The sequence below is a fragment of the Giraffa tippelskirchi genome, chromosome 11 (assembly GCF_054371585.1).
Source record: "Giraffa tippelskirchi isolate mGirTip1 chromosome 11, T2T-mGirTip1v1.2.pri, whole genome shotgun sequence".
Taxonomy (NCBI): Eukaryota; Metazoa; Chordata; class Mammalia; order Artiodactyla; family Giraffidae; genus Giraffa; species Giraffa tippelskirchi.
This window is the reverse complement of record NC_137285.1, coordinates 103648233-103661263: the sequence shown is the minus strand read 5'-3', so window position 1 is coordinate 103661263 and position 13031 is coordinate 103648233. Positions and strand designations below refer to the sequence as shown.

The window sequence follows — 13031 nt, the reverse complement described above, 5'->3', positions numbered from 1 at the left end:
ACTGCAGGGGGCAGGAGCATCATGGATCAGACTAGGATAAAAGAGACCAACAAATAAACTAGGTAATTTGAAATTGGACAAAATGGTGGCATGCAAAATTAATCTTCCTTTTCTGAAGCTCTTTGCTCCTCTCTCTACTCTCTAGAGGTCTGGAAGTCTCATAAGCCTTTCCATCCTCCTTTTGTTTTTTAATTGGAGGATAATTGCTTTATAGCATCGTGGTGGTCTCTGCTGTACATTAATGCCAATCAGTCGTTATTATATATATCCTCTCCCTCTTAAGCCTCCCCCCGCCCATCCATTCCACCCCCTAGGTCATCACACAGCACCAGGCTGAGCTCCCTGTGTTAATCAGCAGCTTCCCGCTAGTTATCTATTTTACACATGATAGTGTATATATGTCAATGCTACTTTCTCAATTTGTCCTACCCTCTCCTTCTCCAAATGTGTCCACAAGTCTGTTCTCTATGTCTACGTCTCCATTTCTTCTCTGTAAATAGGTTCATCAGTACTATTTTTTTCTAGATTCCATATATATGCATTAATATCTGATATTTGTTTTTCTCTTTCTGATTGACTTCATTCTCTAAGTTCATCCACCTCACTGCAACTGACTCAAATTCATTCCTTTTTATAACTGAGTAATATTTCCATCCTCCTTCTTATCAGAATCTGGTCTCTGGAAAATGTCTGATAGCTGCATTTGATCAGAGAACAAGAGAATGGTAAAGCTGGGTGTGTTCCATACAGTAAGTTATTTGCATTTAATGGGAGTCTCTGATCTAAGGAATTTCAGCTCTTAATGGTGGAATTCCAGGTTGTCACTTGCTGGGAATGAAGACTATTGGAGATTTAAAGGGGTATCTCAGAGACATCAAGTCCCTAAGGGTGGTTTGGAACCCACAGAGGGAGGGTACAACAGGTAGGGCAAACATGCTTACCTTCCGGACATTGTAGATCCAGTTGAGATAGGCTGTGACCTTGGTGTATACTCCTGGGGTAGTAGGCCCCCCACAGCCATGGCCCCAGCTCACAATGCCCACCACTTGCCACCAGTCAGAGTGATACATCAGAGGGCCACCACTGTCACCCTGGGAGAGAGGCCAGAGCAGAGGCTGCTGGGGAGGCGGGCGGGCTGGGGTGGAGAGGTGGGCTTCTCCATCCTCCCCTCGCTGCATCGGCCCATCTGGTCCCTGCTCTCCAGGGCCCTCTAAGAGCTGTTCCACCTTCACTTCCCCTGCTCATGCCCGTTCCTGCAGCCTGGAATGCCCTTCCCTTTTGGGGCAAAAGGATTCTGTCTGTGGTCAAGCAAGTTGTGTTTAGCCCTTTCTTGGAGATCTACAGCTCACACTAGCACAGTGAGGGCTCTAAGGGGCCCTGCAGTAAGGAAGCCTGGTTACCTTTGTCTAACCTAGTGCGTGCTAAGTCGCTTCAGTTATGTGCGGCTCTATGTGACCGTACGGACTGTAGCGCGCCAGGCTTCTCTGTCCGTGGGATTCTCCAAGCAAGAATACTGGAGTGGGTAGCCATTCCCTTCTCCAGGGGATCTTCCTAATCCAGAGAAAGAACCTGTACTTCCTGCATTTCAGGCGCATTCTTTACCAACTGAGCCACCTGGGAAGCCCATCTAACCTAATAGTTTCCAGATTTATTGAACCATTACAGAAGGACTTATTACATGCCAATCACTGTTCTAGTCAACTGGGATCAATTAATGAAAAGAGAAAAGATCCTTGCCCTAAGGGAGCTTGGAATCAGACGGAGAGAGAGAGAGAACAAGCAAATTACAAAATGACATTTTCTTGTATAAAAAATGTCAGATAGTGAAAAGTGCACTTATTTGGGTGTCCTTCTTACCAGCTCTTATAGCCTCTGGGGCTTCATCCCTCAGAACCCAATAACTCTATAGCTGAACTGCCTGGAGTTATTCACCCCCGCCCCCATTACTGTGGACTCCCTGAGGGAAGACGCTGTCCTCAAAGTTCAGCATCTACCCGACATCAAGTCATCAAGAGATGACTAAGAGATGTCTCTTGAGTGAAGGAATTTAATGACTGAGAATGGGGGTGGGAGAAGGGTTTGGGGTTTTAACGAAAATAGTTCAGAAGATCCTCTGGGTGGGGATGTGAGAATATATCACGGACTGGCCTGTAGGGTGGAGTGAGGGGACAGTGCACCTGGGCTCATCCAGCATGAGGTGGGTTTTCTCTAGTGTAGTTCAGCAGCTTGAGGACAGTTGTAGAGAAAACAGACCTGGGGTTCCTGCCTGCTAGGGGCTCATACTCTTTTAAATGATGGGAAGTAAGAGCAAGTGGGGAGGGAAACATCATCTTTGTATGTAAAATATACATTTGAAACCTCTCTGCTTCTATCTATCTGTCTATCCATGCATCCATCCATCCTCATATCTTTCTCCCTCTTTCCCTTCCTCCCTTCATCACACACTGAGTGCCCACAATATTCAAGGCTTCATGTGGGACATTCATCCTCTGAACTTTTTCATCTCTTCAGAGCAGACTTCCCCTATCTCTGTAATTCCCTCATGATCCTTGGAGGCCGCACCTGGCAGGTGTCCACGCCGCCCTCCAGGAGGCCTGCACACATCATCGTCTCGGTGACCTCCCCCTGATACGCATCCTCTGCATTGCACCGAGTGCTGTTGATGACCTGGATGGATCCCTGCTGCAGTATGTCAGACATCTTCCCTGGAGGTTGAAAACACACTTGCATTCCCATTCTTGCCTTCAAACCCCAGCCCAGGACAGTTCTCTGGGTTTCCTGGTACCTTGGTGCTTGGACCTCCAGGATGGGTTTTTCTAAAGGATGGTCCTCCTTTGCATCACTTTTGGGAGCTGCTCACTTAGTCCTGTGATCCTGAGCCTGACACTTACCTCCGTTCTCTTCTGTAAAGCCCCATCCGATGACCCAGAGTGGGGTGCCTGGAGTGAGCTCCTCATCAGAGAAGGGCAAGCAGATGGGCCTGATTGTGCCTACCAGGAGCAGAAAGGAAGAAGGGACCCAAGGTTCAGGAGAGCCTGGCGGCTAAACCCTCTGTAAGGGTTACAACCAGGGTTTCCACAGCACATGTTCCATTGGATGTTAATAGAAGTGGCATGGAAAAAAAAAGATTCTGTGGTCAAATAAGTTTAGAAAATGTGTTGGACTTCCCTGGTGGTGTAGTGAGTGAGAGTCCACTTGCCAATGCAGGAGACATGAGTTTGATCCCTGGTACGGGAAGATTCCACATGCCACAGAGCAACTAGTCCGTGAGACACAACTACTGAGCCTGTGTGCTGCAACTACTGGAGCCTGTGTGCCTGGAGCCCTTGCTCTGCAACAGGAGAAGCCATGGTAGTGAGAGGCCCAAGCACCGCAAGGAAGAGTAGCCCCTGCTTGCCACAGCTAGAGAAAAGCCTACGCAGCAATGAAGACCCAGCACAGCCAAAAATAAATAAATAATTTTAAATAAAGAAAATGTGAGTTAAACACAACAAAACAAATTGTTAAAAAACACCCAAAACCCTCTCATGTCATTAATATACTAATGTGTTCCAGGAAGAGAGCTATGGTATAAAAATGTTTTCCAAACTTATTTGAGAAAGGAACCCTCCTGTGCCCAAGGGACCCATGTTCTATGGAACCAACCATTGGAGATGCTGATCTAAATACTACCCAGTGTAAGCTTGAGTCATTGAACAGACCTGGTCAAAGATGCTACCGGCTGCCTTAACAGTAATGAGTCACTGTCCCTGGAGGAGAGCAAATGGGCCCAATGACCCTTTGGCAGGGAGATTGTGCAGGTTTTTGCATTGGTTGGGGTGGAGGATGGGCCAGGAGATCTTTTAGGTCCCTTGCAACTCCAAGATTGGATGAATCTGTAATTCTCACTTGGGGTGCTCTATGTAGAGAAAACAGACGTCAGAAGAGTCTGGCAGGGGTAGGGTGTCAGCTAAGGGCTCGAGGAGGCCTCATGGCTTTCCTGAGGATAGGCTGATATACTTGCCAGAAACAATGGGCCAACTGAGGTTTTGAGAGGAGCAGTGATGTGCTCAAGGCCACTTAGTGAAAGAGCTAGTCGCAGAATGGGAGTTCTGTCCCCAGGCGCAGGCTCTCACCGGAGAATGTGAGCGGGAGCTGCAGTTTCACGAGGGCGATGTCATGCTCTCTGGGGTACGTGGTGTTAGGCTCAAGGATGAAGATCTTGGCCACAGGCAGGGATGGGAAGCTGCCCAGTCTGTCTGAGCCAGCCCTCACCTTCCAGTTGGGCACATCGAGATGCTTCCTGGGGGCAGAGACAGTGAGGTTCAGGTCTGAGCCAAGCATAAGGAGGCTTTGCCAAAGGCTGGGTCTCAGGGGCCCTGGGGAGTGGGGTGCTGCATGTCCCTGCCTTGGAGGGTAATGATGGTGAGGGCAGGGGTGCTGGAGAAGGGCTGTCTGAGGAATCACCTACTGCAGGTCAGATTCTAAAGGGGGATTTGATTCTTTTCCCTGGTGAAACCTGCCGGAAGAAACTTCTAACCAGAGGGCTGGGGAATGGGCTATGCCCAGTGCCTGAGCTTTGGGTTCTGACACTCTGTCCTCTAGTGCATTTTACTGGCCATGTTACTCATGTGGTACTTGCATTGTGGTCAGTTCCATTGCATACAGTAAGTCTCCTACATATGAACCTTCAAGTTGCAGACTTTCAAAGATGTGAATATGTGTTTGCGTGTCCAATCACGTAAGTGAGTTAATGTGTCTGGCATTATTTGTCAAAGTTGGGTACCTAGGCTAACTTTGTTGAAGTTAATGAACAAATTTGACTTACAAATGTATTCTTGGAGTGGAACACATTCATATGTAGGGGACTTACTGTATTTGTCTTCTTCTTGACACCAGACACAGCTGAGTGTGCAGGGGAAAGGTTTATAGCTTTTATCAGATTCTCCAAAAAGGTTAAAAATCACTGGCCTACATGTGTGCTCCTCTGAGGCAGTGATGGCACCTACAGCATGAAGGCACGTGGTACCCAGTAGGCATTCATAGATGGTGAATGAATGAACAGATGAATGAATGAAGATGAAGAGGACCTGGAATGGTCCTTCTCCAGTGGTATGGGCAGGCCTCTCTCTGCTGGCTGGTAACACAATACTTTTTTTTTAACTTCTGGATATAATGAAAGAGTGGCATGGATCTGGGATTTGGAACCACTTCTTGAAAGACTGGCAGAAAGGGAGAGAGTTCTCAAGACTCCCTTGGAGTCCTTAGAGGCAGATGCGAAGTGCTTTTGTGCAGTGAGTGATGTCGGGGAGAATGAGGACACTGGGTATTTGCTGGCTTCCCCCCTGAAAGGGAAGAAGTCAGGCCTGGTGACTGGTACCCTCTGCTAAGACCCCCAAGGCCTAACAAGGGATGTCATGTCCAGTGTCTCATTTGGCAGCCACACTCTGGTACCCAGTCTTTAGGGGGAAGGGAAGGGCTCGAGGGCATCAGACAACAGATTGGAGACAGGGGACCCAGGCGCTCAGGTTCCTCCACGGCTCTGACCCCAGGGGCTCCCTGTGTGCGCCTTACCAGAAGCAGTGGGCGGCCGTGAGGATCCAGTGTGGGTCTAGGATGCTCCCTCCACAGATGTGTTGTTTGTTGTACTGGATGCTGACCTGCCAAGGCCAAGAATCCACAGAGGCCTCCTCCCCACCCACCACCCGAGGGGCCTTCAAGTTCTGTCCGCAGGCTGGACTCAGAGGGACAGAGGAAGAAAGAAGGAGTCAGGCTCTTGGGGACTGGGGTTGTCCCCCTTAGAGCCCCCAGCCTATTATGAGCAGGGTCCTTAGGACTGGGAACAGGGTTGAGGGGTAGAGGACCAGGCCAATTTTGAATTAGTATCCAGGAGATGCTGAGTGTCCCAGACTTTCCCCCAATCTCTGTCTCCTTTTTTTAGCTTTGGATGAAGTTTATACTGTGAATAGAGGTGTGTCCATTGTGCTGGAATTCATGACCTTGAAACTAAACATGGATGCAGAATTATGAAAGTCTTGCCCAAGGGGATGTCCCCAGCTGCTCCCACTGAGTAACAGTGAACAGACGCCCACAGGCTGCTTTGGGATTGGAGAGTGGGAAGAAAGTTCCAGAAATGGATCTTCCCATCCTGAACTCACCTTTCTCCAAGTCCCTTCCCCCTGCTCAGAGAGTCTCCTGATTTGACATCTTGTTTCCTCTTTCACATCCCACTCTCCTGGCTCTCACGTCTGACTTGCAAACTCTTGTAAAAAAATCTCTGGTTCCACCTCTCCGCCCTGTTCCCAGCCTCTCCAATCCTTCTGGCAGTCACTGCCACAGTGATGGTTCTAAGGGGGAGAGGCCACCACCCTCTCTGGGTTTGTGCTTGGAAGGGGCTTGTGAAACACTTCCTAATTCCAAACACTGCTTTCTACACGTCCCTAACTCCCCCACTCAAAGCTCCTTAGCATCCCTCTCTGTCTGTAGGGGAAGAGTTTAAACTCCCGCTCCTGGCAGCCTCCTGATACAAAATTGCTGTCTAGCCAAATGGATCTGCTGGTAGCTCCCTGAAAAGTCTTTCTGTTTTTGCTCCAGGAAGTCCCTGTCCCTGAGATGCCATCTCCTCTCATGTTTATCTAAATCACTGTTCATTTGGCTGGGAAGAGAGCACTGGCCAAGGCAGAGAGACAGACCTGGTCCCTGCCCTCCTAGAGCCTACAGTTCATTCTGAGATGTTTAGCCTGAGCATTTTCTCCAGGTTGCCTGATCCCTGGGGATTTTCCTCTCCTGGCATTTTCACAGCCTGCCTGGATGTTGGCCAGCTTTCCTTGTTGTCATAGTTCAGTCTTCTCCTCTCAACGAGGCTGAAACTCGAGGATCTGTGGCTTAAGCCTCTTTCTGACTCCAGTGCTGCTTAGCTCAGCACATCAGGTGCTCAGACCCCATCGGTATCTTGGGATCACATGATAATGGGTAAAAGTCTTAATATCCAACAGGGATGCATCAGTCAGTTCAGTTGCTCAGTCATGTCTGACTCTCTGTGACCCCATGAACTGCAGCACTCCAGGCTTCCCTGTCCATCACCAACTCCTGGAGCTTACTCAGACTCATGTCCATCGAGTCGGTGATGCCATCCCATCATCTTATCCTCTGTCGTCCCCTTTTCCTCCCGCCTTCAATCTTTCCCAATGAGTCAATTCTTCGCATTAGGTGGCCAAAGTATTGGAGTTTCAGCTTCAGCTTCAGTCCTTCCAACGAATATTCAGGACTGATTTCCTTTAGGATGGACTGGTTTGCTCTTCTTGCAATCCAAGGGACTCTCAAGAGTCTTCTCCAACAACACAGTTCAAAAGCATCAATTCTTTGGCTCTCAGCTTTCTTTATAGTCCAACTCTCACAGCTATACATGACTACTGGAAAAACCATAGCTTTGACTAGATGGACCTTTGTTGGCAAAGTAATGTCTCTGCTTTTTAATACGCTGTCTAGGTTTGTCATAGCTTTTCTTCTAAGGAGCAAGCATCTTCCAATTTCATGGCTGCAGTCACCATCTGCAGTGATTTTGGAGCCCAAGAAAATAAAGTCTGTCACCATTTGCATTATTTCCCCATCTATTTGCCATGAAGTGATAGGACCAGATGCCATGGTTTTGGGTTTTTGAAGGTTGAGTTTTAAGCCAGCTTTTTCACTCTCCTCTTTCACTTTCATCAAGAGGCTCTTCAGTTCCTCTTTACTTTCTGCCATAAGGGTAGTGTCATCTGCATGTCTGAGGTTATTGATAGTTCTCCTGGCAATCTTGATTCCAGCTTGTGCTTCATCCAGTGCGGCGTTTCTCATGATGTACTCTGCATATAAGTTAAATAAGCAGGATGACAATATACAGCCTTGACTTACTCCTTTCCCAATTTGGAACCAGTCCAATGTTCCATGCATACACACTACTAAACTGCAGGGATGCATACACACTGCTAAACTGCAAAGGCAGCGAGGATGACCTTCCTCCTCTCAGGTGATCCAGTTTCTGGCCATCTGCCAGGCTCAGCTTGGTTCTCCCATGAGGCTGGTGGGATGAGTGGGACCTCAGAGCTTGTTTTTCCTTCTGATCTCCTCTCAGAACTAGGGGGTCTCCCAGGATCCTGTTGGGATGTTGGACTAAAGGGCTTCTTGGGAAGATGAACTTCAGAGAGATCAAGTGAATTACCCAAGGTCACACTGGAAGCCAGTGGGACGGGTGCTGTCCAGATCCTCTGATGTTCCCCCTGCCCTCCCGGCCCCATGCAGCTCTCTCTGGAGCATGTTAGTCGGGACTACTGCTCAGTTTGGCACTTCCTGCATGTGGCCTCACACCTCTTTCTTTGCTCAGCCATTAGCTCCTGAGAACAGAGGCCAATTCTCTTGCTTGTCTGGTGTCTTCTGCTTCCAGCTAGCATCCGACAGTGATGATGCATCTTAACTGTTCCATGAATCTTTGCTAACCGGAATGAACAGATGAGATTACGTGGGCCCTGGCCAGGGGTGGGAGCGGGTAGAGGCTCGGTCCTGCCCTTTCTGGTTTTCCTACTCTGTCTTGGATCTCTGCCCACAACAATTGTGGAGATATGGGTAGACAGTGGGAGGGAGTTCGTAACATCAACTACTTGAAGGAGCGTTCACCTACAAGCCCAAGGTCCAAGGAGTAATGTCTGGACAGAATAGAGTGACACTTGGAGTCTGAGTGATTTAAGAATGAGGATGCAGGTCTTCTTTCCTGCTTATTGCTGGCCCAGGACCCGAACCCTCAGAGATGGAGTGTACTCACCAAGGCACTGCAGGGAAACCAGGGAGCCTGAGAGACAGGGCCTGGAAAGGAGACACAGGCGTCCTGTGATTTTTGCTTGTCTTTTGGCTGGGAGGCAGGGACTCGGGTCTCCTGGCACTGTTGATTCCAGTCCCCTCCCAGCACCCGGGAAATATGAAGCCTTGCCTGGTGGGGGCTGTATAGACACCGTGCTGTGCTGTACTTAGTTGTTCAGTCGTGTCTGACTCTGTGACCCCATGGTCTATAGGCTTGCAGTCTCCTATGTCCATGGGATTCTCCAGGCAAGAACACTGAGGTGGGTTGCCATGCCCTCCTCCAGGGGATCTTCCCAACCCAGGATCAAACACAAGTCTCCTGCATTGCAGGTGGATTCTTTACCGTCTGAGCCACCAAAGAAGCCCAAGAATACTGGAATGGGTAGCCTATCCCTTCTCCAGGGGATTTTCCCGACCCAGGAATCTAACCAGGGTATCCTGCATTGCAGACGGATTCTTTACCAGTTGAGCCACCAGAGAAGCCCCATATAGACACCGTACTTCCACCCAATTCAGTGCGATTGAATGCAATTGGATTCCACACCCCTGCTGATAAGCATCTGCGATGTGCTGGGCCCTGCCAGAGTCACAGCCCACCCTGGGGCTCTTGGCAGCCTGAGATGGAAGAGAGCAGAGGCTTAACCAATGTCTGGGGCACTGCAGGCTCTTCAAACAGAAGAGGAATGGGATTTTAGTGAAACTCCAGGCAATCATTCAGCTCCTAGTCCTCTCCTTTTCAAGATTTACTCTTTGATGAATAAGCAGCTCTCAGCAACCTCTCTGCATGCTAAGGAGACATCATTCTCTCCGTGGGGTGACAGTGTTCCTGTAGATGCCGGGCTCTGGCACGGGTGGTGGGCATGAGAAGAGGACGTTGACGGTGGCCATACAGCTGCTCCTCTGGAGAGTTAGAAATGCAGGGGAGGGCCTACTCTGGCCTGGGTGAGTGGCAGGAAGGACAAAGTGGCCTTTGGAATCTTGCCTCTGGAGCTCAAAGAGAGCATAAGGCCATAGGAAACCAATTTGGTTTTCTTATTTGACTGATGAAAGGCCGCCAGCGTGTGGACAACACACTTTGTCCGGCTGCCCCTTGTATTAAGCCAAAGAGTCAACACAGAAAACCGCTCAGAAATATGATGCTCTAGCTTTTGATATCGGACAGTCTGCCTGGCCAGGAGTTTTTCTTTTTGTCTGGCTTATGTTCCCCTTGCTGCATCCGTTCAGGGCGGGCTGGCTGCAGCCCCGACGGCAGCGAGCATAAGTGAGCTTTCTGGGCCAGAGGCCTCCTCTCACTTACCCACTTGAGTTTTGCACCTGAAGCTCCTGCAGGTTCTCTGTGATTTTGACAACATCCAGATCTTGGGCTAGGCCAACATCCACAGCTCTGAAGGTGGGTTTGCTGCTCGTGTTGGGAGGGAATGAGAGAGAGTGAGAGACGTAAGCTGGGGCAGGAGCTCAGACCAAGATGGTGGGAGTAGCCCTCGTTCCCAGGAGAGGGGGCAGAAGAGGGTGCTGGGTGGGGCGTGGCAGGGAAGTGGAGGTGGCCTTGGTCAGCGAGGGTAGTGCCTGCTTTGCTAGATGACAAGGGATGTTTCTTGACATCCAGGATTCAGCCCTGAGCACAGTGCTGACGTGGCCTTGCTTTCTTGGGCAGGAAAGACTGGTCCCGAGCCCAGAGCTCTGAAGAAACGTTATGGATGCCCTTTTGTAACTCCCAGCTCTGTCCTTATTCCAAATGTCCCAGCTGTTTCTCCTGGTTCACAGTGAGGGAAACAAGGAGGTAGAGGTAACAAGTTAGCGCCCACCCCTACCTTGGAGGGAGTTAAATGTGGACATTTGGTTCTCCAAACAAGGCATCTGGTCTGAATGTGGTAGTGGGGTACATTTATGGTCCCTTTGGAGGTGGGACAGGCCAAGATCAGGCTTCACATGCATTCAGACAAACATCTCTCTCATTTGGATCACTATCCCTCTTTCTCTACCCTAATCCATGTTTGTCTTCTTTCAAACCTTGAGTATAAGTCTTCCTTCCTCCAGGAAGTCTTCCCTGATTAATCTCATCTTTCTGATTGTTGCTGTACTGAATGTGCCTCTTTTCCATCTCTCCTATCCTTTCCCATCCTTTATACCAGTCATGCTAATATAAGCTCTGTATGCAGATTTGGGTCAACCTAAGACATTGTCTGACTGGTATATTCTCATGTGCCCACCCAGGAATCTGGCACTACCTTGATGACCCAGCCATGGCACCTGAAAGGCTGGAGTCTAGCAGTGCTGGGTTTTGTGCTGAGAGCCCTCAAGCCTGAGGTTCTTGTCCTGGCTGTAACACTAGCTTGATGTGTGACCCTTGGCAGGTCACATTTTCTCTATGAGTCTCTCAAAGCCTCAGTTTTCCCCTCTATAAATGATGGCTGGACCAGACGATCTCCAGAGTCTTCCCCATCTTGAGCCATCTAGAGTTTTGTGGTCCTGGGACAAGAAGGCCCTCCTAGCCAGGGAAATCAGAGATCCAGAAAGAGGCATCATGGTGGAAGTGGACATTCCCGGGAGAGTTAGCCTCTATTCACCAGCTACATCATGATGAATAATTCTGATCAGCTTTGATCTTGCAGAGCCCAAGAGCGAGATGGCTTAGTGCCTTAAAGAGCTTAGAAGGACAGAAAATCTAGGAGTCTTTTACCTTAAGAACCCCTGGAGACACCCTGGTTTCGTAATCAAGCTGCAGCCTGCTATGCTGGTACAGCTGACACTGCAGTTGGCTGGACTGCAGTAGGGAGGGGGGAGGGGCTGCAGCCAGGAGGCCAGGCTGGGGTTGCTGTTGGGGGAGGGGTGACGCAGGGGCAGGGCTTGCCTCCCTAGCTCTCCTTGGAAATGAAGGGGGCAGGGTGTCCTCTCCGGAGGGTACTGCAAGTTGCACTCCGTGGAGGGCAGAGAGCAGGAGAAACCTGACAACCACAGAGCAGAAGGCGCAAATAGTTCTGATGGATTGGTGATGTCTGTCTAGAGCACTTATTGAAAAATGAGCTTGAGGCTGCTCTAGGGTTTGATGGAAGAGGGTTCTGTGATTGATTGCTGGACGGTGTGCCTAGGATGTATCATTTCCATCTAGTCTCTGGGTCCAGTTTCTTAGAATCCTAAAATTTGGGGCCTGCCAGGAAGAGATTATCCCCTGTGCAGCTGAATGCATGGGTCCTTTTCTATCCTCTCCAGTTAGGCTCTGAGTGATCAACTGTCTCCCCTCTCCTCCCTTTATAGAGGAAACCTCCACGAATGAGAGAATTACCCAACCTAGAAACTGATATAATTCTGAATTATTATAGGAATTAGGGGGTCTTGGGCACACATTCCAGCCCTCTTGCTCCCAGCTACTATCCAATCAAGTTATTCACCTTCTTTGAATCTACTTATAGAACAGATAGAATAATAACTACCATTTTGGTTTTTGCCAAATCAAATGAATATAAATACGCAATGCTAATTACCCTTCTTATAACTGCATACTTTTTCATCGACTGTAGATTTAAAACTGCTTTTGAAATTTGCTGAGAGACCTGAGATTGCTGATGAAACCCTAGTGAAATCAGGTTCATTAAACTAAATTTTAACCAATAGGGTTTGAATAAATAAATAAGATTTTTTGTATTCTGGGGCAGGGATGGCATCTTGCCAAACCAAGAAGTGAGGGTTGAGGAGTAAAAGAAAGGAGGGGATTATAAAGGAGCCTGAACTGTGTGGGGGTGGGGATCCGGGTGTGGGTGGGGGAGGGGTGGGGCAGATATTCTCTCTTTGGCACCTCATAACCATCCTATGAGGTTGGCATTGCTTCTCCCATCAATTCTTTTTTTAATTAATTAATTAATTTGACTGTAGGCTTCCCAGGGGTCTCAGTGGTAAAAGAATCTGCCTGCCAATGCAAGAGACACAGGTTCGATCCCTGAGTTGGGAATATCCCCTGGAGGAGGAAATGGCAACCCACTCCAGTATTCTTGCCTAGGAAATCCCATGGACAGAGGAGCCTGGTGGGCTATCCATGGGGGTCACATAAGGGTCGGACATGACTGAGCAACTAAACAACAACAACAACTAGGTCCTAGTTGTGGCCCACAGAATCTTCAGTCTTCATTATGGCATGCAGGATCTAGTTCACCCACCAGCGATCAAACCCGGACCTCTGCATTGGGAGCACAGAGTCTTAGCCACTGGACCACCAGGAAAGAACC

General features: G+C 49.0%; 1 protein-coding gene across 1 annotated transcript in view; it reads right to left on the bottom strand.

Moving 5' to 3' along the window:
- Positions 1–13031, bottom strand: part of TMPRSS4 (transmembrane serine protease 4) — a 118231-nt gene that overhangs the window by 25343 nt on the left and 79857 nt on the right. The window contains exons 6-12 of the mRNA XM_081538058.1: positions 10109–10210; positions 8777–8817; positions 5554–5713; positions 4116–4282; positions 2892–2990; positions 2563–2705; positions 934–1091 (exon numbers count right to left, since the gene is read on the bottom strand). Coding sequence (XP_081394184.1) covers positions 934–1091; positions 2563–2705; positions 2892–2990; positions 4116–4282; positions 5554–5713; positions 8777–8817; positions 10109–10210 — 870 coding nt within the window. The remainder of the gene's footprint in view (positions 1–933; positions 1092–2562; positions 2706–2891; positions 2991–4115; positions 4283–5553; positions 5714–8776; positions 8818–10108; positions 10211–13031) is intronic.